The sequence below is a fragment of the Melozone crissalis genome, unplaced genomic scaffold (genome assembly GCF_028551555.1).
Source record: "Melozone crissalis strain CALT ecotype California unplaced genomic scaffold, PUWL_Pcris_2 ptg000014l_1, whole genome shotgun sequence".
NCBI classification, from domain to species: domain Eukaryota; kingdom Metazoa; phylum Chordata; class Aves; order Passeriformes; family Passerellidae; genus Melozone; species Melozone crissalis.
The window spans coordinates 5,509,175-5,531,495 of NW_026535792.1; the positions used below are offsets into that span (position 1 = coordinate 5,509,175).

The 22,321-nt window shown below is 39.3% G+C and overlaps 1 protein-coding gene across 2 annotated transcripts in view; it reads right to left on the minus strand.

Moving 5' to 3' along the window:
- The window catches only part of MCTP2 (multiple C2 and transmembrane domain containing 2), a 100,337-nt gene that overhangs the window by 45,237 nt on the left and 32,779 nt on the right, over positions 1 to 22,321 (minus strand). Inside the window, exons 10-14 of one of the 2 annotated variants that reach the window (XM_054272550.1) lie at positions 21,826 to 21,956; positions 15,354 to 15,540; positions 14,491 to 14,584; positions 10,652 to 10,754; positions 8,883 to 8,985 (exon numbers count right to left, since the gene is read on the minus strand). In XM_054272550.1, coding sequence (XP_054128525.1) covers positions 8,883 to 8,985; positions 10,652 to 10,754; positions 14,491 to 14,584; positions 15,354 to 15,540; positions 21,826 to 21,956 — 618 coding nt within the window. The remainder of the gene's footprint in view (positions 1 to 8,882; positions 8,986 to 10,651; positions 10,755 to 14,490; positions 14,585 to 15,353; positions 15,541 to 21,825; positions 21,957 to 22,321) is intronic. The other variant, XM_054272551.1, reaches the window with a different exon arrangement.

A 22,321-nucleotide genomic window follows, 5' to 3' on the forward strand; every position in this document is an offset into this window, starting at 1 on the left:
AAAAGAATAAAAAATAAAAACTTCTCCCAAACCCTGATAATATACTCGGAGCCTGAAATACAAAACAACTGTTGGATTAGAGACCTATAAAATTGCAGATTAAATCTCTTACAGTCCAACTTTAATTTTCAGACCTTGTACTTTATAGTAGAGCATTGCACGCAATAACCAGTCTGAAAATTCTGCCCTGGAAGCCAGTGAGCTGATGGGAAGTAATCAGCCTCTGTTATTACAAGTTTAAAATGGGATTTTTCTTCCAAAGTTTAGGAAAAGAGCCACAAACAACAACTTTACCTGCCTATTGCACACTCCAGTACACGAAACCACTTCTTAATGCTTAGTTTATTGCAATGTTATCAAATTATTACCCAGCAAACAAATGCAATCCAAAGAAATGAACAGGCTGAAGTGGAGCAAATGCTAATGTAACAAATGTTCAAAATTAACAAATTCACGTAAAAGACTTCTCCCCCCACCCCACCCCAAAATTCAATACCACTTCTCTGCTCTGATCAACCCATTGGCCCTATCTCATTAAGTATCTATTAAACAAAAAAAAACAACCAGCCCAAAAACAAAATACCTTCATTGCCATTTTGTAAACTATTTGGCTCAAAGCAAAAGCATTCTCTCTTCAAAAATGATGGCAGAAATGTATTTATTACACACAGTGGGATATGTATTGATTAAACATTTGGCTTTTTAGGAAGCAGACCAGTTAATTCTAAACAGCAGTAACATAAAAAACTGCAGCTTACCCAAAAGCTATATTGAGGGACTGTAATGATCAAAGATTAAAGATAACGGAGGAAATTTGGGGGCATGAAATTGCAACCATATTTAAAATGGCTATTGCTGCTCTGGCATTTAGAAGAGACACTCCTATAAACCATGGTAGAAATTAGTAAGGAAAAAAAAAAAGGTGTAATAGGAACAAAGTGATTTCACAAGACAAGGGAAAGGTCACTTTCTTTCCCAAGGCTGCTCCACCCTTTCTATACCAAAACAGCTTGTCAAAAGGTAGATGGAATTTCTGCCCAAGGGTTCTAAGGGAAGATGGATCTCACAAGGACCAACTTTGCATCCTCAGTGGTGTACAGCCATGAACTCCAGCTATTTCCTATTTTCTCACCCAAAGCTCTACAGTTACAGACACCTCTGTGCAATTCATTTAATACTAATAAATAAAAACAATAACACTAAACTGATCACAAAGCACCTCTGCTTTCACCACAAGAGAGCACACACAGTGCTGGAGCTGGCAGCAAAGGATGCTGCAGGAAAGGGGCAGGTAAAAAAAACATTTTGCAGTCCTGCATGCTCAAAGCAGAAGAGCTGCCAAAGTGATTAAACCCTTTTCTAGGGCCAAATGGACTGGCATCAGAAGGTCCTCGGGCCAACTGCCACATGCAGCGTTGTCAATCCATCATAAAGGTTTCTGCTCTCACCAGTTTGCTTTTTTCCCCCTTCAAAAAACAAGGCAAAAAAAAATTGAATTTACCGAATGAAAACAAAATTTTGTTTGGAAAATAGCTATTTTGTTACATTTTACAAATTAAAGGACAAATAGTTTTATTGATGGGGTTTGAGGTCCTTGGTGCAAGCAGCAACAGGTTTAGCCTGAGCTTTGATTCATGGATTCTGCTGTGAAAGGACAGAATGTACTTTATTCCCAGTGTGTCTGCAGAAATGCAGATGTCCAGTATATATCACAATACCCTAATTCTGGATTCCCCATGGTTATCCATTTTGCAGCTGAATTTCCTTGTATTTCAGGTACATATATTTCTCATCACATTTCAGCCAGTTACACCAGAAGCAACAGCTAGTGTGAAAGCCTCTTTATATTCCTTGGGATATATTTCTTTCTTAGATCTTTCAAGAGCATAACCCACAAGGAAAAGAAATGTGACACAGAGCTAAATTGATAGAAAAAAGGAAAAGAAATGTTTCTGAGTGTTTGAGCCTGATAGTGGTGTTCTGCACTCAAAAAAATGCTTTGGGAAAAAGACTCTTCATTTTAAGAGCTGGAGCTGAATCAAACATTTTGGGTGTGCCTGCAGGTGTTTTCAAACAGTAAGTTTTAAATCAGCAGCAAGTAATTTCCACTTCTGTATTTGTAAATAGGGGTTGCTTGGGAAACTTCTTGAATGGTGTCATTATTATTGTTGCTCCTATTCTTAAATTGAACAGGGCAGGAAGTAATGCAGTGCAAATACCGTTTTAGAGTCAGATTTATTTAGCATATTTAATTCTAAGTGTTCAAACTGTCTGTAAAAAATGTGCAAGTATAACACAGCCTAGGACTAAACATTTGTACAGATATTTTAGCTTCAGACTTCCTTCAGAGGGAAAAAAGCACAAGAGAAGAATGGCAGCCTGTGAAATGGCCTGTCTCCACTGCATGTTCATTTGGATAAAAAGGAAAGAAAAACTGAAAAAAGTCAACAAAAGAGTCCCTTACAGTTTTGGCACTGTGCTAGGGCAGTGTGGTCCAACAAAAGGTACAGGGTAATTCTAAGACCCATGACTGCATGGAGATTACACTGATAGCATGGCTCAACTGTGCCCACAAGAAAACATGCAAAAAGCCTTAAATACTCCTCATTTTCATTCCATCCTGTTCTTGGGGCACAGTTCAGATTCTGTCCAGCTTCTCCCCCAACCTGAGAGACAGACAGTCACAATAATTTCATTTTGCATCTATTTATTTCTGCTCTCTGGGTACTTTCCCCCAGTCTCTGCTATTCCCAAAGTGCTCAAATGCTCTCTCCACCTGTGGAGAAGAGCAGCCAGGGCTGGGGTCGTAGGATGAACCTCAATGTCAGAAATATCAGGTTTCTTCTGTCAGCCAAACACCTTTTGCTACAAACCTGATGATGTCACACAGACTTGTCTCAATGAGTAGTTCTGATAACTGTGTCTAAAACTGCTTAACATCTACTTATGGGAAAAGGAAGGGAAGGGAATGTTCAAATTAAATGTGAAAATATCTGCAGGTAAGCACCTTAAAGAGACATAATCAATATTATTCCTTTATTGATGATGCTTTATATCCTCACTGAATACTAATGCCTGCATTCTCTGAAAGCTTCTTAAATACTTACTGGGGCTCAAGCACCAAGCAAGCTTGCCCATAACCCTGGGATTAACACCAGGACAGCAGAGCCTACCCCACTCACATGCTGCATTTTGCAAGGTCACCATCAAAAACATAGTCTGGGTTTTCATCCCATGGGAATTTCTGATATTTGGGGCATTTCCCTCTTCTGAATCAGCACAGAAAGACAAAATCACATCCATATTTTCACAGAAAGAATTGTATATTCCATGTCACATCCCTTCTCCATACAGGGCCACAAAAAGGAAATTATCGGTTGGAAGAAAAGCTGAAATTCTTTTTTGCAATAAATGTTTCAACCTACAGAGGCACTTGAGGCAAAACACTCCCTGAAGTTGCCTCTAACTGAAGGAAATGTTGAGGTACACGAGACCACCATCCAGTCAAGGTCCAAAGTGCACCAGGTTCCTCTCAAATGAATGAATATATTTGCTAAACTCTTTGCACAGATGTCCCCAGCAAAACAAATGTGACTAAACACAGTATTGATGTAGCCAGCCAATGCTAAATCTATTAAGCAACAACCTTCTGACCGCTTGGGAATTTTAATGAAATAGCAAAAGCCAAGATTGATATGACACAAAACACGGAGAAGACAGGACCCTTACGCAGCAAAGCGTGGTTTTTCATTGCTCTTGTCTTAAAGAAATATGGTTTAGAGGCTTTTTTTTTACATTGATTTTAAGAAAACTTCACTCTGTATCCAGCTTTGATGCAGATTCAATGTCATATATTGATGACCTGACAGAAGAACGCTGGGTTAAACCTCTGTACATCAACACCTGTGACGTGTAGAGAGGGTAATGGCTACTCTCCAAGGGTAATTCATCTCAAGCATTTGGGACCCCTGATATTCCTGCTTGAGCTCATTGCTGATGCACAATGTCATCCCATTTGCCCCTGCATAACATAAAGCTGTCTTGTAATAGACACACACCTCCCCTTATCAAAGGACGTATTTCCCCAGGAAAAGATGAAAGCAAGCCACATATTTGATCCACCTGCACGTGAATAAAGAGGGTTTTGTTCCTCCCCATATGCACTAAACCAATTTCATACAAAATGCTTGTTCCTTCACCCCAAAACTCTTTACCCTAAACACCTCACTTTGAACAACCTCCTGTGGGATCCAAAGTGGAATGGAGATTTGGGTTTTTGGCAGAGGACTGCTATCCACAGACCAAAGAGATATGGAGCTGATGGACTGAAAGAAAGCAGGCAGGGCTTTCATATGAGGGCTTGGAGCCAGTCTGAGGAGGAGCTGAAAACCCTGGGAGCACAAGGATCCTAGGTGATACTTGAGACAACATCCCTGTTGGTACTTTTTCAGTGAGCAGCCAGTGGCTGGGGAAGAATCTAATGCCAGAAACAAGACTTTGTTTTCCCTGGGAGAGAGGTGGGGGACTTTTGCCCATTCCAAAAATCCTGGTTCATGATCAGAATAAAAGTCAGAATAGACAGCACACTTCACAGCTGCCTCCATTGCGTAAAAACAGCAATTTCACTTTTCTCAATCTCTAAAACTTTCTCCTGAAAAGGACTGTGCACTTAATGGTCAAGTGCTAAGTAAGTGCGATCGTCAGGTGTCTGCTCTCTGAATCCAGGCCATGCTTTAGACAATCAAGCTTGCCAAAGGCACACTCCTTGTTTTCAGTGTATCGTTGGCTACTGACCTTGCCTGGCACTTGAGAATATTTCATAGACCTCTTCCTGTTGGCTGAAAAAAAAGGGTGCAGCTCAGGACTACTCTGACCTGATAATCCAGCAGATAAAAAACATTCCATTCTGTGCTACAACTTCTCACTCAAAGGCCTTTCTGCATGAGGATATTTGATATACTCTGCTTTCAAATTCATTGAAGCACACTATATGCTCCCATGTCTCTAATAACTTGCAGCCTTCTAGGAGATAGGAGTCTCTTGAAGCAGAAGAAAAAAGACAGACCCTCACAAAGACACACGGTTGCCTTTACTAAGATCTAGGACACAAAGGAACACAGAGACAGAAAGGACTTCTTTGATAATTAGTTCAAGTCCCCCAGAACCTACAAAACTTCTAAAACCTATCAAACTTCTTTCTTGAAGTAATAAAGTTTTTGCCCTACTTCTCCATTGCCCAGGTTCTTCTCCAGTTTCTGGCGCAAAAGCTTGCTCTGCTCAGCGCTCATGGGCTTCCCTTTCACTCCCTACACCCCAAAATCTGCCTCCCAGCCCAAGGCTTGGCCAGGCCACACTCTATGGTCACCTCTGGCAAGAGAAGGATCCATTTTGCTGGATACTGTGCTATCACAAATTTGTTTCTTTTCTAGTATAAATTGTGAATGTGGCTGAGCAGAGCAGTGCTTCAGATCAGGTTTTACACATGCTTTAGAGGAAGACAGCAATTTGACAAAAAGAAGAAGAGAAAAAAAGTACAACAGGTTGATCAACATGGAAAAGTTAAAGCTAAACCACAAACTTCTCTCCCTCTGTCCCCAAATTCGGTTTATTAGTAGCAAAATGTGCATTTATTCAATTCTGCTTTATCACCTCTACCAGAACGTGAAGTTTGCAGCTTTATTCATCATTTGGCAGCTTAAAACTCCTCTCATGCTGCCCAGCTTTTTATTTTTCTTATTTGGTTCCTGCAATAACCCTACATGACAGTCAAGGATCAACAGAAAGAATACATAATTTCACCATCCCTGAATTTTTGTGCTGTAAGGTTATTCCTGTGCTAATGTGATGATGAGGGTGTAGTCGTGTTTCCAAAATGCCAGTGTGGGACTACTGAACACATTTAACCCAAAATTCGGTGTCATATTAATTAAACATTTCATATCCCTCCAACACATACTTTATTCAAGGCAATTTTTCATTAAGAAAAGAATCTAGTCATCCATGAACAATTCCTGAAGTAAACTTACTTCATGTGCTGACAGCTCACATGTCAAACTTGTGCATTTTTAACATAAAAAAAAGAATGGCAAAAGCACATCTATTTTCAAAAGACAATTCAATGCCAGGCAAATATTAGGCCTGATTACATAGATTAAATTAAATCTACATGGTTGTGAGGCTTCCTTGAGTCTTTAACTTTTGTTCTCTTTTAGTATATTTATCTAAATGGTTCAAAGGATACATTCAAAGTTACAGTCAAAATGACAACATACATTGAAATTCCTATTTGAAGAAAAAAAGCTTAGAAAATTACAGTTCTCTGTCTGAGCAGACCAAGTTAATAGGTGCAAAATGTTTTTAATCAGAAGCAGAGATGAGTATATTTACACTAGATTTGACTGAAATAGGAGGCAGAGAAGTTTGGATGGGAAGGAAGAAGATCAGTTGGCAAGGGAAAGCATAAACAAATTTTTATTTTATTTTTTTTTTTGTCCCAAACCTTGGACGCAGAAAAACCTACACTGAATAGTTTGGCCATTACCACACACATGCACTCCCCTCCTCTGCCTTGTTACATGCTTCCTAAGGGATACTTGACAAATGCCTATAAAATCAACAGAAAATCCAAATCTAACATCTTCTCACTGTGAGCCCACACAGCCTGCTGCCGATCATGCAGGCCATTTGGCAGGCACTGGGTCTGCAGGAGAGCAGCTGCTCCAGCCACTCTCTTCCAGTAACATCAGAGATACGAGGACTTGGGGAGAAATTAACAGAGTGATCAGAAATGGAATAAAAGATGTTAAGAGGTTTTTTCCTCCCTGTAAACATCAAATAATCCTCCATGCCCAACTGACTCTAATATTATTCTGAAATAGAAGATATTGACAACTCGAGCTACAAAAATAGATGGACAATCTAAAATATCCCCAAAAAGATCACACAGTCTGAGGGAAGAGCATTGAAAAGCTCAGAACAGCATGTGGGCCACTGAGAGCTCAGTATTTACTCCTCAGATCCTCTACCTTAGGCTCTTCATATCCCCAAATTGCTGTTTCAGACACCAGTATGAACAGCACAGGGTGGATGAAAGCAGATACACTTTTGTGAAGAGATTCAGGAGCCACATTGGTTTTAATTCACATATACCAGAAATACACTTATTTAGACAAAATTACAACAAAACTGGAGTACATACACCTATTTCCTTACCACTGTAAAGCATTCTTTAGTTTGGTATCATATCCTCTAAGTCAGTTCAAGAGTTTTCTGGGAAGTTCATTATTTATTTGGAAATACCAAATGTTTCAGTCCCCCTCTCTGATCTTGACAGGTCCCTTACCTAAATTGTGCTGTGAGGCTTATATGGCCTGCCTTGATCAGAGGGGATCTTTGCTTTCCCCCTAGAAATCTCCAATTTCTCCAGTCTCTGCTGGGACAGAGCCCCACAAATCCATCACTGCCTTCTCCTACAGCAGCCAGCCTCCAAAACTCAAAGACAAACTCTTGCCTTAACCCTGGAAGATGTGTGGCAGCCTTTCTGCAGAGGTGAATCTGCTTTCACAGGGATGCTTCAAAACAAGACTGCAATTCTGTACTCTGCAGTTTCAATCAGGATCCACCATCTGCCCATTTGAGAGTGCTATTACCCACAGCATCACACCGAGAACTACCAAAAGCATCTCACCACAGCCTGTGCTGCTGTGATTATATATGGAAAGCATCAATGTCATCATAGAATACCCTGACTTGAAAGGGACTCACAAGGATCCTGGAGTCCACCTCCTGCACAGGACAACCCTGAGAATGGCACCAGCATGTCTGTAGAACAAATAATCACCTCACACTCCTGCACAGGGCTCAACTGCACAAATACCTGTCACAGCATCCCCTCAGCACAGGGAGCTCCTGCAGAGCATCACTGCCTCCCAACTCACAGCAAACCCCATGCCTACAGCTAAACCTGTTTACACAACTTGGCTAACATGACACAAGAGTCCCATGATGTTTCAAGCCTCAGCTACTAATTGATTTAATAAGTCACAGCCTAGAAAGTTCTTCCTACACGTTACAGTAAAAACTACCAGAACATTCTGTGACACTGCACATACACATGGAGCTGTTTACGTCCTCTTGATCTGGTTTGCTCGCTAATACCACCAGTCTTGTTTCAAAATTAAATCAGTCTTACCAAACACAAAGCTGCTTTTCCCCCATTCCTCTATTAAAGTCTTTTAATGATCCCTTTCATGTTCCACTCTCTTTAGCTTGGCCTTTTTTTGCCTGTTTCTGAAAAAGCTTCAACTCTCCTTAATCTCCAGAGCAACCACTTTCCCCTGAGCTCGCTTTGTTTCCAGTTTTGATTTTGCACTCCCATGGTAGCGCTCACTCCTCACGTATTTGTTTACAGAACAAAAGCCACCAGTCTTTAAAAGCACTATGGAATGGAAAACACCCCTTTTAGGTAATTTCATTCACTTGTGCCAATAACAACAGCTATCTCTAGTCAATCCTACTGCAATGTGCAATTACTCTCTTGGAGGAAAAAGAAGCAAGACAGAACAAGGACATGTTTAAAATGTTACCTTCAGAAGATGATGTGGAAACACACAGAATAACTCCATTATGTTCTCAGACCTACGTGGCACTGATGAAGTACAGACATTTCTGCAATTTGCTTTCCAATCAACCAAATTTGTACTAAGATGGGTGGACAATGCTCGTTACACTAAGGAGAACTATAAACACTGCCAACTGAGGCATGTATAGATCACAACAAGATCTCAAAACCTGTTTAAATCTGTGGGGTTTTGTGCTAAGGGAGGGAAAAAAACACAACTTGTTTCCAGCCAACCATGATACATGTGATAAAGATAACTTACAGACAGCAAAGGGATGGCAACTTTTCCAAGGAAATCAGGGGGTTTGTCTCCATCTTCATCAAACACTGTCACCTCCAGAACATCGTGAATATCTTTAATAGGGCTGGAACAAAAAAGTGCAGCCACATAAAAAAATAATATTCAATACACATGCACACAGTCCCCTCCACAAAGATCTGAGACTACTTTTTTGCTAATTAAGTTTGTATTACCTTGGGGTATACAACTATCATTTAATTAAATTCCACCCCAAAATGAATCAAGTGATGGGCATTCCCCACATGGTTCAGTTGCAGAACTAGGTCCAGACAGTGACTTTTTGGTATTTTTTGTATTGCTGATGCTATCAATGGAAAACTCAGCTCTCCAACAGAGAATGCTGCTGCTGGGAGAGATCAAGGGCTGAATTCAAACCCTAGTTTCATTGCATTAAAATTGCACAGTGACACACACAGATAAGTGTGTTGCAGAAAACCTGGATATAATGGGGATAGCTTTGTAGTGGTACTGAAAGGTCCAGCTAAAATGGACTCATGCACCCAAAACAATCCACGCTGCTCCAAAATAAATCTAAATCATCAATAGCTTTTAAGGGACTTAATTAATTTTCTTTTTTAAATGGACAAAAATCTAAGGAGAGATGTGAGTGCCTGACTGGCTCTGCAGATTTGGAGCTTGGATCAGCCTAAGAAAGTTAGAGAAAGTCCACAGCTGACATTTCTGAGACCCACAGGAAGTACAGACACAAACTTTCTTTTCAAATAAAATAAATTTGGATTGTTATTGGATTTATTTTGCTGGCTGAACATCCGACAAGACTCATCTGCTGGCACAGTCTCAGAAAAAACAGTGATGAGTGGAAGCTTCTTGAGAACAAAGTATGAGAAAGGACTCCAAGAGACAAGCATCCAGCTGCACCCCTGAATTAAGCAGAAATACAGCAAAGTATTTCTATTAAAGAAATCAGATAGTTTTTCTTGTGTTCTCATTCAGCCTAGTATTTATGAATGTTGCTTTAGCAAGAAGTTCATAATTTTCAAACTGTTCTTCCAGTGGACAGATGCAAATGTCACAAATGCTTTGTTGCCAGCCTTTGCACAGACTGCTGCAGTCTTGGGAGACAGCAGCACTCACTCACTTATTCACAAAAATCTTTATCTCACTCACTTATTCACAAAAACCTTTGTCAGCATACAGCAAGATTAAAAAATTGGGCTGCCTAAAAGCAATACCTAAATTATAACTTTTATTATTAATAAAGTGACAAATAAAAGAATACCTTGATTTCCATAAAAATTTAAGCATCTAATTTGCATTGTTTGACTAGTTTAAATTCAGAAGATAGACCAACACCAACATGAGTTCTCATTCTCTGCTTTCTTCAAACTAAACAAGGATTCTACCAAGATTCAATGAAACATATTTTATTTTAAGTTATGGAAAATGTAGGCGTGAGTATCTGGTCTCAACTTTCTGTTACATTATCTCTTGGATCAAACTATGACTCCATTATGTCTAGTCATGATTCTTCCTATAAATATCACAGTAATTTTTCTTTTAATGACTTCTATTAATAAACTCCACGCAAGAACTAGTAAAAGGCAAAAGGATTTAATTAAGTTATATTTGAGATTTCTCCAACATCCTCTCTGACTATGAAAAAAATGACATATCTTAAACTTGACCTTTGCATTTTCCCAAAGTCAATAGCTTTCCTAGTTAAGCTGCTAAGTGGAGTTGCTGCATGGTTTCCAAAGCAATCCACTTACAATGTGAAAACTTTGTTCCACTCCGGGTTGAGGTTCTTGTAAACGGTGTGTGTTTGAAGCATGTCGTTTCCCAGCTCCAAGACACAGAAAGGATCACTTTTGCCTAGGGAAAGGAAAGGAAGATTAAGTGGATCAGTTATGGCATTTAGTATGCAGACTCTTTCCCTTGCAGTAGGGCTGAGGAAATTATTGGTTTAATAAAATCAGATCCATTAAAGCAAGTGTGAAGTGCCCCATTCTGTTGGAATGACTTACCAAAAAAAAACAGTATCTCTGATCATCCCCAGCTCTGGAAACTCCAACACTTACCTTACAGCTCACTCAGGGGGCTTCACTCTAATACCTGAAATCTGAGACCTTCAGTGAATCATCCCTCAGTCCTTACAGCAAGGAAGATCTGTTCATGGTGACAATGACTCAGCCGCCCTTAGGAGAGTCAAACCACTGCTCTGAGCCAGGGAAGGAGCAGTGCTGCACTTACACTCCCCGTTTTATCCTCTGCTTAGAGCCTGTGGTCTTCTCCAGTTGATTACAGGATTAAGTATCCACATCATGAGAAAAGAAGCACAAGACTAACTGAAATCAGAAGCATCTCTTCAATTAGTTCCAAGCGAGCAAGTCCTTGAAGCTCTGAAGGCTCGACACCGTGTCACAGCTTAAACAAAACCCAACATCAACTGGAGAATCCATGCATGATCCAAGTATTGTACTTACAGCAAACAAACAGAGCAAAGTCCCCACAAGAAAACAAAAAATAAAATAAAAAGGCAAAAAAAATCCTCCTCTGTAAAGAAGGATGCCAACGTGGAATCTATTAGGTGAACACATGTTCGCTAATGTATTTTTTGATCACTCATATTAAATGAATTTGTAGTTTTACCAACTCATTGCAGCTCAGCAGTTTCCTTTGTGAGCAGAGTGGCCCCTTATCAGCATGTCTGGCTCAGTATCTGATTTAATCTCATCTCCAATGCTCATGTACAGCTCTGCCACAGACACTCCAGCCTAACTTCTATGTAGGCAACTAAATATGTCAGCAATGCAGGGATTTAGATATCAGGCAAACAAGCTATTTAAGCAGAAGCTGTCCTTTTCTTAATCCTTATTTTCTGTATTATTAATGCAGAGCTTTTAAGGGTCTTACTCTCAGAAGTTTATAAACTAAACAGGAATCTTTTCAGTATGTAAACACTGGGTATTAACTAGTCAATATTGGTAAAGTTTAAAGACCATGTGTATTACTGGAATCTATTTGTCTTCTCCTTTTCAGCTTACATGCCCATTCCCTGATAGTGTGGAAAATGCATGTAGCCTTTCAGAGAAACTGCTTGAAATGCAAACTGGTATATGCCAAAAACAATCCCACTGTATAATTTGGTATTCTGAATGCTATTTTTTGGTCAGTGAGCAAATGCAGTGTTTGAGAAGAACTCTCATGCGTACACAGAAAACATCCAACAAAGCAGAAAAAGTCATTTCCACATCAACAGAACTATTATCTAGGAATATAAAAGTATGGAAGGCTCAAACTGGGCTAGCTGTGGGTGAAGAGCTTCTACATATATGATACAGCTGTCTGGAAACCAGCCCAAAAATTTATGTCCAAGAGTAAAATATGGATTTCCAGAACACTGTTTGACACCAAAGCAGATAGTATGTGTGTTTTCTGATCACTATTATTACAGCAGGCTAAAAACTTGCAATTAAAATCTATGATGACAACATACAGAAATCCCAATCACACCAAAATCCTATCTTTACTGTGCGAATAAGGCATAAGGTGGCATTATACCCATCATACCCACCAGGCTGCAGGACTTGGGGGATTTAAGACTCGTGGCTGCTATAGGAAGGGACAGGGAGGGGACACTACCTGCTCACACTGCTCCTCTATTAACCCTTGGAAATCTTTGTACCTCTGATTCCCTCTGTGATTTTCCCTTTATTAGATTTTTAGCTGGGACTTTGAATTTACTTTTATCAATAACAATAAATCTGAGCAGTCTCCTTGGCAATGCAGGAAATATGGCACTGCTCTAGGAGGGCTCTATTATGGAAGCCCATAATTGCTGCACTAATCATTTATGAATGGCTCAGAACAGATAATTAATCTTTATGTCTCTCATTTCATGATCAGAAATTATGCTATTTTTACCTAAAATGGCTGCATCCTTTTGCAATTTGGTGGGTCTATTACAGCATAATACTAGGATATTTTCAGCACTGCCATTGAAAAACAATTTGTCATTTGCTTCATGAATCAGGCTCAAAGCCTGGGTTATTTTGAATATAATGACAGACTGAGTAACCTTTTACTTAAGCAGAATTTCATTCTGTGCTATGCACAAGGAATGTGTATCACATACTCTGTATGAAAAGTCTTTGAATTGCAGAATCAAGAACCTGCGTGTCTCTTCCAATGTTCATTATCCACCCACATGCTCCTGTTTGAGTACTGAGGGAGAGGGGGCCAAATCCATCACTGATGCAACTGCTTCAGCATCAGCAAAGTTTTCCAGAGGGTAAATAACCTTCTGGTTACCCTCAGCTCTTTCCACGAATTCTGTCTATATTAAAACTCCACATATTTCTAGATGGAACTTTTGGCACATGGCAAAGCTGGGGCTGCTCTGCTGTGCTGCACTTATCAAATTAAATCAGTCAGCAAGGTGCAGTTACACTCCTAATTCCATATGGACCTATATATTATGTCAATTTAGATATGGATTTCTTTACAAGTTACTTTTCATTATTGACAGGTTTTGGGTTGCTTTTGGGGTTTTTTTCAAATTAAGTTCTTCAGTTCCTTGAAGTACTGCTCTCTGCAGTAAACATTTTTTTCCAATTCAGGGTTAGCAGTGAATTGAATATACCCCTAAAACAGTACCATGATTAATTGTGGGCTTTCTCCTCTGCTCCTTTTTTCAGGAGCAGCATTCTCTTATGTAACAATGCCTTCACAAAAACAAGGGAATGGGGCAAAAATGTTTTCCCTCTACCATCTTTCCTGCCTTTATCAACAAGTTATCTTTAAAAAATGACTGTGTCAGCAAATACACAACACACAATGCTGTGCCTGTGAATTATGAGCTGCTGTGAGATAGAGAGGGGAATTAAAAGGTCTCCAGAATCCTGGAGAAGATGATAATAAAAATAATAATATCCAGGCAGTCGCTACAGAGAAGTATCAACCTCCTAGAATTTCCCCAGAGGTACAATATAAAGTTGTGGTTTTAAAAGGTGTTAGTGTCCACTGCTGTCAGGACCAAGCACAACCTGAGGAACAGCTCAGTGGAAAATCCATATTTTTCATGGAGTAAGAGCACCAAAGAGGTCATCCCAAAGTGAAGTCTCAAATAAGCTCTAACAGAAAGCATCACACAGCCCTGCTGCTGACAAGCTTCCTCTGTCAGGTGACAGCCTGCAGCATCACCCAAGCCCACACACCCAGCACCACATCAGACACCCCAACATCTTTCAGTCTTGCTCCAAACTCACAAGACACCTGACAGAAAATGAGAGGCTTTGCTTTGCAGGTGCTCTGCAAGCAGCATTGCTGTGTATCAACTCTTACTTTATATATTCCTGATGGAAAAAACACCTAGCATGATGTGCTGTTGTAAAGTTGTCTGTCAGATTGCTCAGGTCTAATGGGAAATTAAGATCTCCATCCACTGGACCTTCCCACATATTTTTGGCAGTCAAAGCCATTTGGTATCTCAGTTCCCTGAGGCAGGTTTCAGTGATGGAGAGATGATGGGATGATTCACTTTTCCTTGATCAACTGATCATTTGCAATATATTACAGCATCATATGCTGCAAAACAGAAATAAAATACCTGAAAAATCTGCTGCCATCAGGTCCACTGCTTTTAAAACTTTGACTTGTAAGAAGCCAATGTCCTTCATGTCCCGAAAGGAATTCTTTATACACTGCAAGGAGAAAAGCGTAAAGATGTGTTTTGTTTGTAATTGAGCAAGAAACAGACTATGGACCACTAAATAGCTTATCACAGAATCAGTCAGGTTGGAAGCACCTCTAAGATCATCAAGTTCAACAACTAACCCTGCACTGCCATGCCCACCACTAAAACATGTCCCTAAAAGCTGCATCTACTCATCTTTTAAATACCTCCAGCACTGATGACTCAACCACTTCTCTGGGCAGCCTGTTCCAGTGCTGAAAACCCTTTTGGTGAAGAAATGTTCCCTAATATCCAATGTAAACCTTCCCAGGCACAAATTGAAATACACTTATTCCATCCTGACCAGCTTTGGAGGACGTGGAAGCCATCACAAAGCTTTATCTCCCAAAATTTAAAGTCCAGAAAATAATCTTCCCAAAGGAGGGAATAAAGCTAAGTGTATTATTGTCTCTTCATGATATTCAGGGTCTCATGATATTCAGGGTCTCATTCCCCATGATAATCTCCTAATACAATTCAAGTTTGAAAAGAACAGCATTAGTTTAAAACTCAACAAATACAAACAGCCAAATTGCTTGGGTCTATCTGCCCTGCCAATCTCCTCCTCATCATTCGACATGCCACTACTCCATTTAATAGTTTTCTTTGGTAGGGGACAGGTCATTATGAGTGGAGAATTTTTTTTTCTGCAATTTTGATTATTTCAAAACCAAAAAATAAAAGAAAAAAAAGAAGAAAAAAAAAAAGAAAAAAAGGAAAAAAAAGGAAAAACTCACATAACGCTGAGAAATCTGCTGCCGTTCATTGGGGTCCCCCAAGGGACAGACACACAGATCAGAGATGGACACTCCTGTACATGGGGCAACAACAATCAGCATCAGCAGGGACCCTGGGTGTTTCTCCAGAGGCAGCTCCAAGCAGTTGGTCTGCTTTGCTGGCAGGGCAGTAATGTCAACGTGACACCTGGAATGACATTGCCAAGGGTTAATAAGGAAAAAGAGGTGAATAAAAAAAATAAAGCAACCAAAACTTTCTGCTTCTTCAGTGCAAAAAATAAAAACATCCCAAAATTAAATATGGGAAACCAATAAGATTCTATTGCACTTACTGTCAGATTTTGCTTTCTGGTCTGTCTACTGGTAAGGGGAAGTAAAAGGTTTGGGCTGCAAGTACAGGAGGAAAACTTAACTCGGGCCTGCCTCACTTCCCCTCTAAAATCCCCCAGTGTTTTGTGATGGATTTGAAACACAATTCAATTTCACCTGGGGGAAAAGAAAGGGGGCAAATGCAAAATTTAAAACATTAGCCTAAAATAGATTAGTTTCTTTAAAGTCACATACTCCATTTTATGCTACATTATACTGTATGCCCCAATCTCTTTTACAAGCCTTACTAGAACTACATTTTCAGTGTACTGTTATATTTCCCAAAGGGAAGGATTGTCTTAAAAGTCCCCCCCCACCTACTCCTTGCACATAATATGTATCATTAACCTGATGCTTCTCCCAAAAATAAAAAAAGAAGATAAAAGAGAAACATTCATAAAGAGACAACAATAAAATATGAGTATGGGCTAAAGCAGAGAGATCACCAGGCAGCCAGTTACACACGAAGGGAGTGGTTAAATGCAACAAAAAGTGCAATCACTTGGCTCAGCTAAATGCTTTCTATTTAGAAGTCCAGTAAATGGAGTGGAACTTTCTTGAACCTTCATGGGGCTCAGCACGTAAGAACAGGCTGAGCAAAAATTACAGATGAAAAAAGGGTAAAAAATAAAACAAAACAAAAGAAACAAACAAAAAAAACCCCAAAAAAACAAAAACAAAAAAAAAAAAAAAAAAGAAGAAAGAAAAAAAGAAGAAGAAGGAAAAGGTTTGCCACACTGCAAGAGGAACATTCCTCAAAGGGATGGGCAGTGGCTGATGGAGAGTGAGAGGTTTTACTTCACTTAATGCCTGCCGACAAGTTTTTATTTAAACTAAACTTGTTAAGGTGTTGTCTTAATAGGCTAAAATTCCACAGGGTTCCCCCAGGTGTGTTTCTTCTGGGTAAATGGTGCATGTAGTGTTCCTGATTGATCCCACTCCAGTAGTAGAGCTGGAGCAGTTTATGCCCATCTGCTATAAATTGCATGCTTTCCGCTTCTTAACAGCCTATTTTCTGTGAATGCTAAAGGGGGTGAAAAAAAAAAAAAAAAAGAGGAAAAAAAAATCTCAAAACATTTCAGCCTGAGAACCCAAGAAACCATGTTATGAAGTAAAAGCCACTGCTCTGATGAGTTTCTAAGCTGTCCAGTAGCTCTGTGTATCAAAACACAACTCCTTAAGCTTCCTCTGACCACAATCAATGGGAATGACTTTGCCTTAAGTGTGCTCTTTTCTCTCCACTGCTCTGGAGGTACAACAGGTTTCAAGTTTACTCTTATTAACTGCTTTCAAGTGCTTTGAAAGAGAAGGAAAATAAACCAGGCAGAGTACCAAGACAGCTCTGCGCGTAGGCTGCCTCTCAACACCATTTCCAAGTGTGAGAGGTTGCATTTAAAGCTCACTGCTACACCTAGACTCTTCGGAAAAATATGACAGCAAAAGTTACAGCAGGAAAGAAAACAAAACAACAACAAAGAGAGAGAAAAAGACCTTGTTTCTTTCTGAGAAAAAGCCCTTATCACTTCCACACTGGAGGTCAACATCACCTTGGCTGCATTAACACCACTGTGTCTCAATTCCAGTGATACTTTGGGTATCAGCACAAAAGGGGGGATGTATCCTTATCTTGGAGTTCAGTTTTTTGTTTTGGTTTTGTTTTTTTTTTCTCTAGATGCAGAAACTAAAGGAAGGAGAAGGGAAATCTCAAGGTCACCCAGCTGCTCTGTGGTTCAGCTGGCAGTAGGGACCATGTCTCCCACATCAGCATTTCATACACCACCCACTCAATGCAGTCCACAAAAAGCTGGGAAAAGCTGCAGCTGATTTTTTATGTTTAAAACTCTCCATGGACTCAGACAGAAAACACAACTTACTCAGACAAGAGCATCTCCCACCAATAGATAACCTCGAACTCCATCAGATGTCAAAGGCAAAGTTAAATATAATTCTATCTTTTTTTGGCAAATTGGAATTGCTTCTCTTCTTAAAAGAATTTGATTTGCATAAGGTTAAAGAAAAGATGGAGTACAAGGGTGTGGAGGTCAGAGGGATGCACATGTGGAGGGAACAGCAGGAGGTGGAGTGTAAATATTTCTTCCTCAAATCATGTCTGATTTCTGTGCAAACTAACTTTCTTTAAAACATCTGTGTTCACTCAAGGTATGCCTATATTTTCTTGTGAGAAAAGAAAATCCACACATGCACTGGCAAAAGGCTTAAGAAAAAAAAGACACTGTTTCATTTAGGTTATAAAATCAGACTGCAGAGAATGCAGCTTGGTAAAACAATTAGACATTCAATTTACTATATAAATTCAGCAATTTCCACACTAACACTTCTACACTATTAAAACGAGTCTAATGATTTCCAAACTACTTCCCTCATTCTTGTGAAACAGAAACTCTTCCTTTCCTTCTTTCTCAGCCTTTTATCTGCAAGATCTTACCACACATAATTATTTCACAGAAAAGTGGTAAGAGACTCGTGATGGGCACAGAATCAAACTAATGCAGGTAATCTCCTTTTGTTTAAAAGTTGCCTGCTCTGAATGCAAAGGGCAAAGCTCTCAGAACATTTGTATTTTAGGTGATACAAATGATCTCCTGAGTTAAATTCTCGACAGTAATCCTGACTTATGATAGAACAGCTCTGCTTGTTGTCATCTTCTGCTATGCTACATATTAAATTCAGACAATCTTTCACACAAGTGGCCACATGCACAATCTATAGGGGCTGCAGTTCTGTATGTTAAGAATGCATTGTGCACCAAAATGTATCACTTTCCTTTCTTTTAACCAAAATTAATTAAATGCTTTCCTTCCTCCTCCTGATCAGTATTTGAGGTCTACATCTCTATATTAGCCTCTAGTCCTGTACAGCTTTAGTTTTCATTTAAGACTATTCTTCTGACTTAAAGCCCTCACCTGTAGTTTCCTTTTCCCCCATTTTTTACTAATTTTGCAGAGAAATAGTACTTGAGAACAGTACACAGCAAATCTGGGATTAAAATATTTTTTTATCAGTGAATCACATGTTAAAATTTCACTAAAAGGTGCTGAGGCTAGCTTCTTATTAGCCACAGAGTTGTAATTCATTTTCCCAATCACAGTTAATCAAATTCTGACAGGAATCTTTAAATATATATAAATACATACAAAAAAAAAAGTGTACACAACAGTGCCACTTTACCCCCTGCAGACTTCTTGAAATCCCTTCATAAAAGAGATCAGAATCATCAGAGAGTAGAGACAGATGTATCTGTGATTAATACTTGACATTTCAAATGCCACAGGTGTCAGGGGAACAATTAGTAAGGTTTTATTTTATTATGACTTATTCAACGGACAAATTTTGTTTTTTCTGATTCATCCTACAGCCTGGTGAGATTTAAGTGAAGGTTTTGGTTGCAGCCATAATGGGGATTTTACTGCTCCATCCCAACAGCACAGCCTTTAAAACACGGGGTGTTTCTTATTGCAAAGACAGTTTCCTGGAGGCATTCATCATAAAGATATCGGAGGCACTCCAGTCTCAGAGCTTAAGTTTAGCAATTTTTGTAAAATCTCTTTCTCGAGGTAAATACGTGAAGGAAAACCATTCAACGTTCTGCAGCATCTCTTTTTCCAGAACACATCCCCTAACGCAGAAACACTCTCTAACAACCTGGCATAAACAATTTAACTCTGCCTGGACAAATTCTGCACACGTTAACGCCTTTGTTTATTCATATACATTAACATCCTCTCCTGTTTATAGCGCGCCTCTTCTCCCAAAGGACACAAAAAGCACTCAATAAACGTTACTAACAGCCCTGTGCAGACTAAATAGAGGGATTATTTCAGCCAGCACCAAAATGCAGCCAGCCCTCAGTGTCAGAGCCTGCAGCTGAACCACTCAAGGCTGTGGGATTTTAAGTGAGGAAGAGAAATTGGACCCAGCTGAAACTCTGAGGAGACTGCAGGTAGGCTGAATGTAATAATTTAGCTTGTGATGTGCACTGACAGTGAGGGTTTGCTTTGTGATAGAAGGGTGACATGAAATGTTTCCTCACTAATTCAGAAGCAGACAAACACCCCAGGTGTTTGTTCTCAGCACCAGAGGTCCAAGGCATTCCTTATTCTACATGTTCCATGCTCTCCACAGACACTTCAGGTCCTATTTCAAGAACAATATTTTACCTTGAAAAACAAATTATGCCTGGGAGAAGAACCATATTCCAGAGTCTTAAGGCATCCATACTATCTGAAATCCTGTGTCTAAAGGAATTAATAGGAGTCTTTGTGTCACAAAAGTTTATCAGATTTGACTCTGCTGTGAGCATCTCCAACTTCATTTAAATATTAAAAATATGCATATATTTAAAAGTTTAACTAACGCAGCTGGAGGTTGAGCAGGCTGGAAGGGACCATAATTAATTCTAACTCTATTCATAAATTTACCACAAAATTATCAATTCAGATCCAGAAAATTTTGTTTTTTCCTTAAAGCCATGCAAATTATTTGAGGGCAGTTGGCTGCACTGCTGTGTGTAATGACCGAATATAACCCACAAACATTTTACTAAAGAATATTTCTTACAATGATGTTGTGAAATCCAGAAATCTCAAAACTCAACTTGGAAATCATGGAGACAATAAACATGGCACCTCATAATGATGTTTTTCCAACAAAATCCTTCTCCAGATTAGACTGCATTTGAACCTTTCATAAAATATTATTTATAGGGTGTCAAAAAGTTTCTACACTGTAAAAACAATACTTGTTATTATGCACTTGGTGTTTACCTATTCTTGCAATTGCTCTTCAAAAACTAGTGTATTTTTTCCCATTTTGATGCTACAGCCAATTTGCTGTGCTTAAGACAACAAAAGCAGAAATTTTTTTCTCCATATAGACATCAAAAATAAATTTAAACATGTAATCACACAGAATTGTTTGGGTTGGAAGGGATCTTAAAGATCATCTTGTTCCAAACTCCTTCCATGGGCAGGGACAGCTTCCACTAAACCAGGCTGCTCAGGGTCCTAGCCAGCCTGGCCTTGAACACTTCCAGGGATTTACCTTGGAAGATTTGCATTTTCTTTAAGGTTAATCTACAACACCTCACCAGTGCTGAACAGAATAAGCATTTCACTGATTGTTTTTGCCACACTAAACACCACCTGCCAGAAACCAGTAGGAAAAAGACGCAGGGGAAGCTTAGGGGAAAATTAAAATAAAGGGGAAAAACCTCAGGAAGAATTGCTCCAGCATCAGAGACTGACCTGAGGCAAGCTGCAAACACTGCTTTATTTCTTAACTCTAAACAGAGTATCAGAAGTAATGGAAGTAACTGTGAGAATGGAAGGAACAGATTCATCTTCAGCCACTTCTCCATGTGATGAGCAACAGCACTCAGCCAGAAAGAATTTCCTGCTCTGCAAAACCACAAACATTTGTAGAGCCAAAGGGCATTGTTCTTCTCAGTGAATAGTCTCAAACTATTTGAATGCCTAAAGTTAGAAAATGTTCTTATGAGTTACAGCTATTTAGTCAGCACATTGTGAAACCCTGCCCAGGTGAGAGCAGCAAGCAACTGCAGGCAGGGTCCCCACCCTGAAAGCCAAAGCAAGGAAGAGAGAGGTACTACTAAGAAAACAACACTGTACAAATTCAGACAGAGTGGAATGGAATTAAAGAATCTCAGAAGAACACAGCATTGAAGTGCAAACAGAAAAAAAAGGGACACCACTCTCAAAAGGAGCAAAAAATCCCTAGGCTGGCACCAGCAGAGCATATATAAAGATGTGGAGCAATATCACCAGAAAAATACAGAAAAATTTGCCTCTTGATGCCACTGAGCTCCCACAGTACTTCAGGTTTTAGAGGCGGCCTGGATGTCTCTGCATTCAGATTTTGGCTAGTTGATTATCCACTAATAGGTTTTAATAAACATAATGTAAACGTAACCTGGACATGGCTGGAATAAGGACAGAAAAATACATTATGATGCTTATAATGAAAAAAAAAAAGTTGATTAGTTCTAAAAACAATTTAAATTTTTTTTTATACTTAACCCATTCTCCCCCAAAAAAATATAAAATCTAACTCAAACCCAACTCACCTTCCCAAGAGCTCCTCATGCTTTTTGTTATCCTTTCTCCACACCTCAATGTCCAACATATCCTTCCTGTCAGAGAAGTAGTGAAAATCAAACTGTTCCCTCCACTGAGGATTTGCACTCTTACACAGTGTCTAGAAAACATGCAGTTATAACATTTACTTTTCTTAAACAGCACTTATTTTCACAGTAAATCAAGAAGAAGAAAACAGAAATCAATTCTACAGAACAAGGCTGGATGTTAGAGCATCAAGTACTAATGTCATTCCAACCAAAGATCCCCAGCCCATTACATACAGTCTCATCTTCCTAAATATTCTCTTTCCTCCCTCTCAATAACAATAAATATACAATTGTTATCTGAATGAATGAATGGAAAAATTCCAAAATACAAGGTAGATCCCACCAGCTCCATGGTCATCATTCACCATCACACACTGGAAGAAATCAGGAATAACCCTTTTGAGGACAACCACCTGGAAACAGGTTTGAATGAATT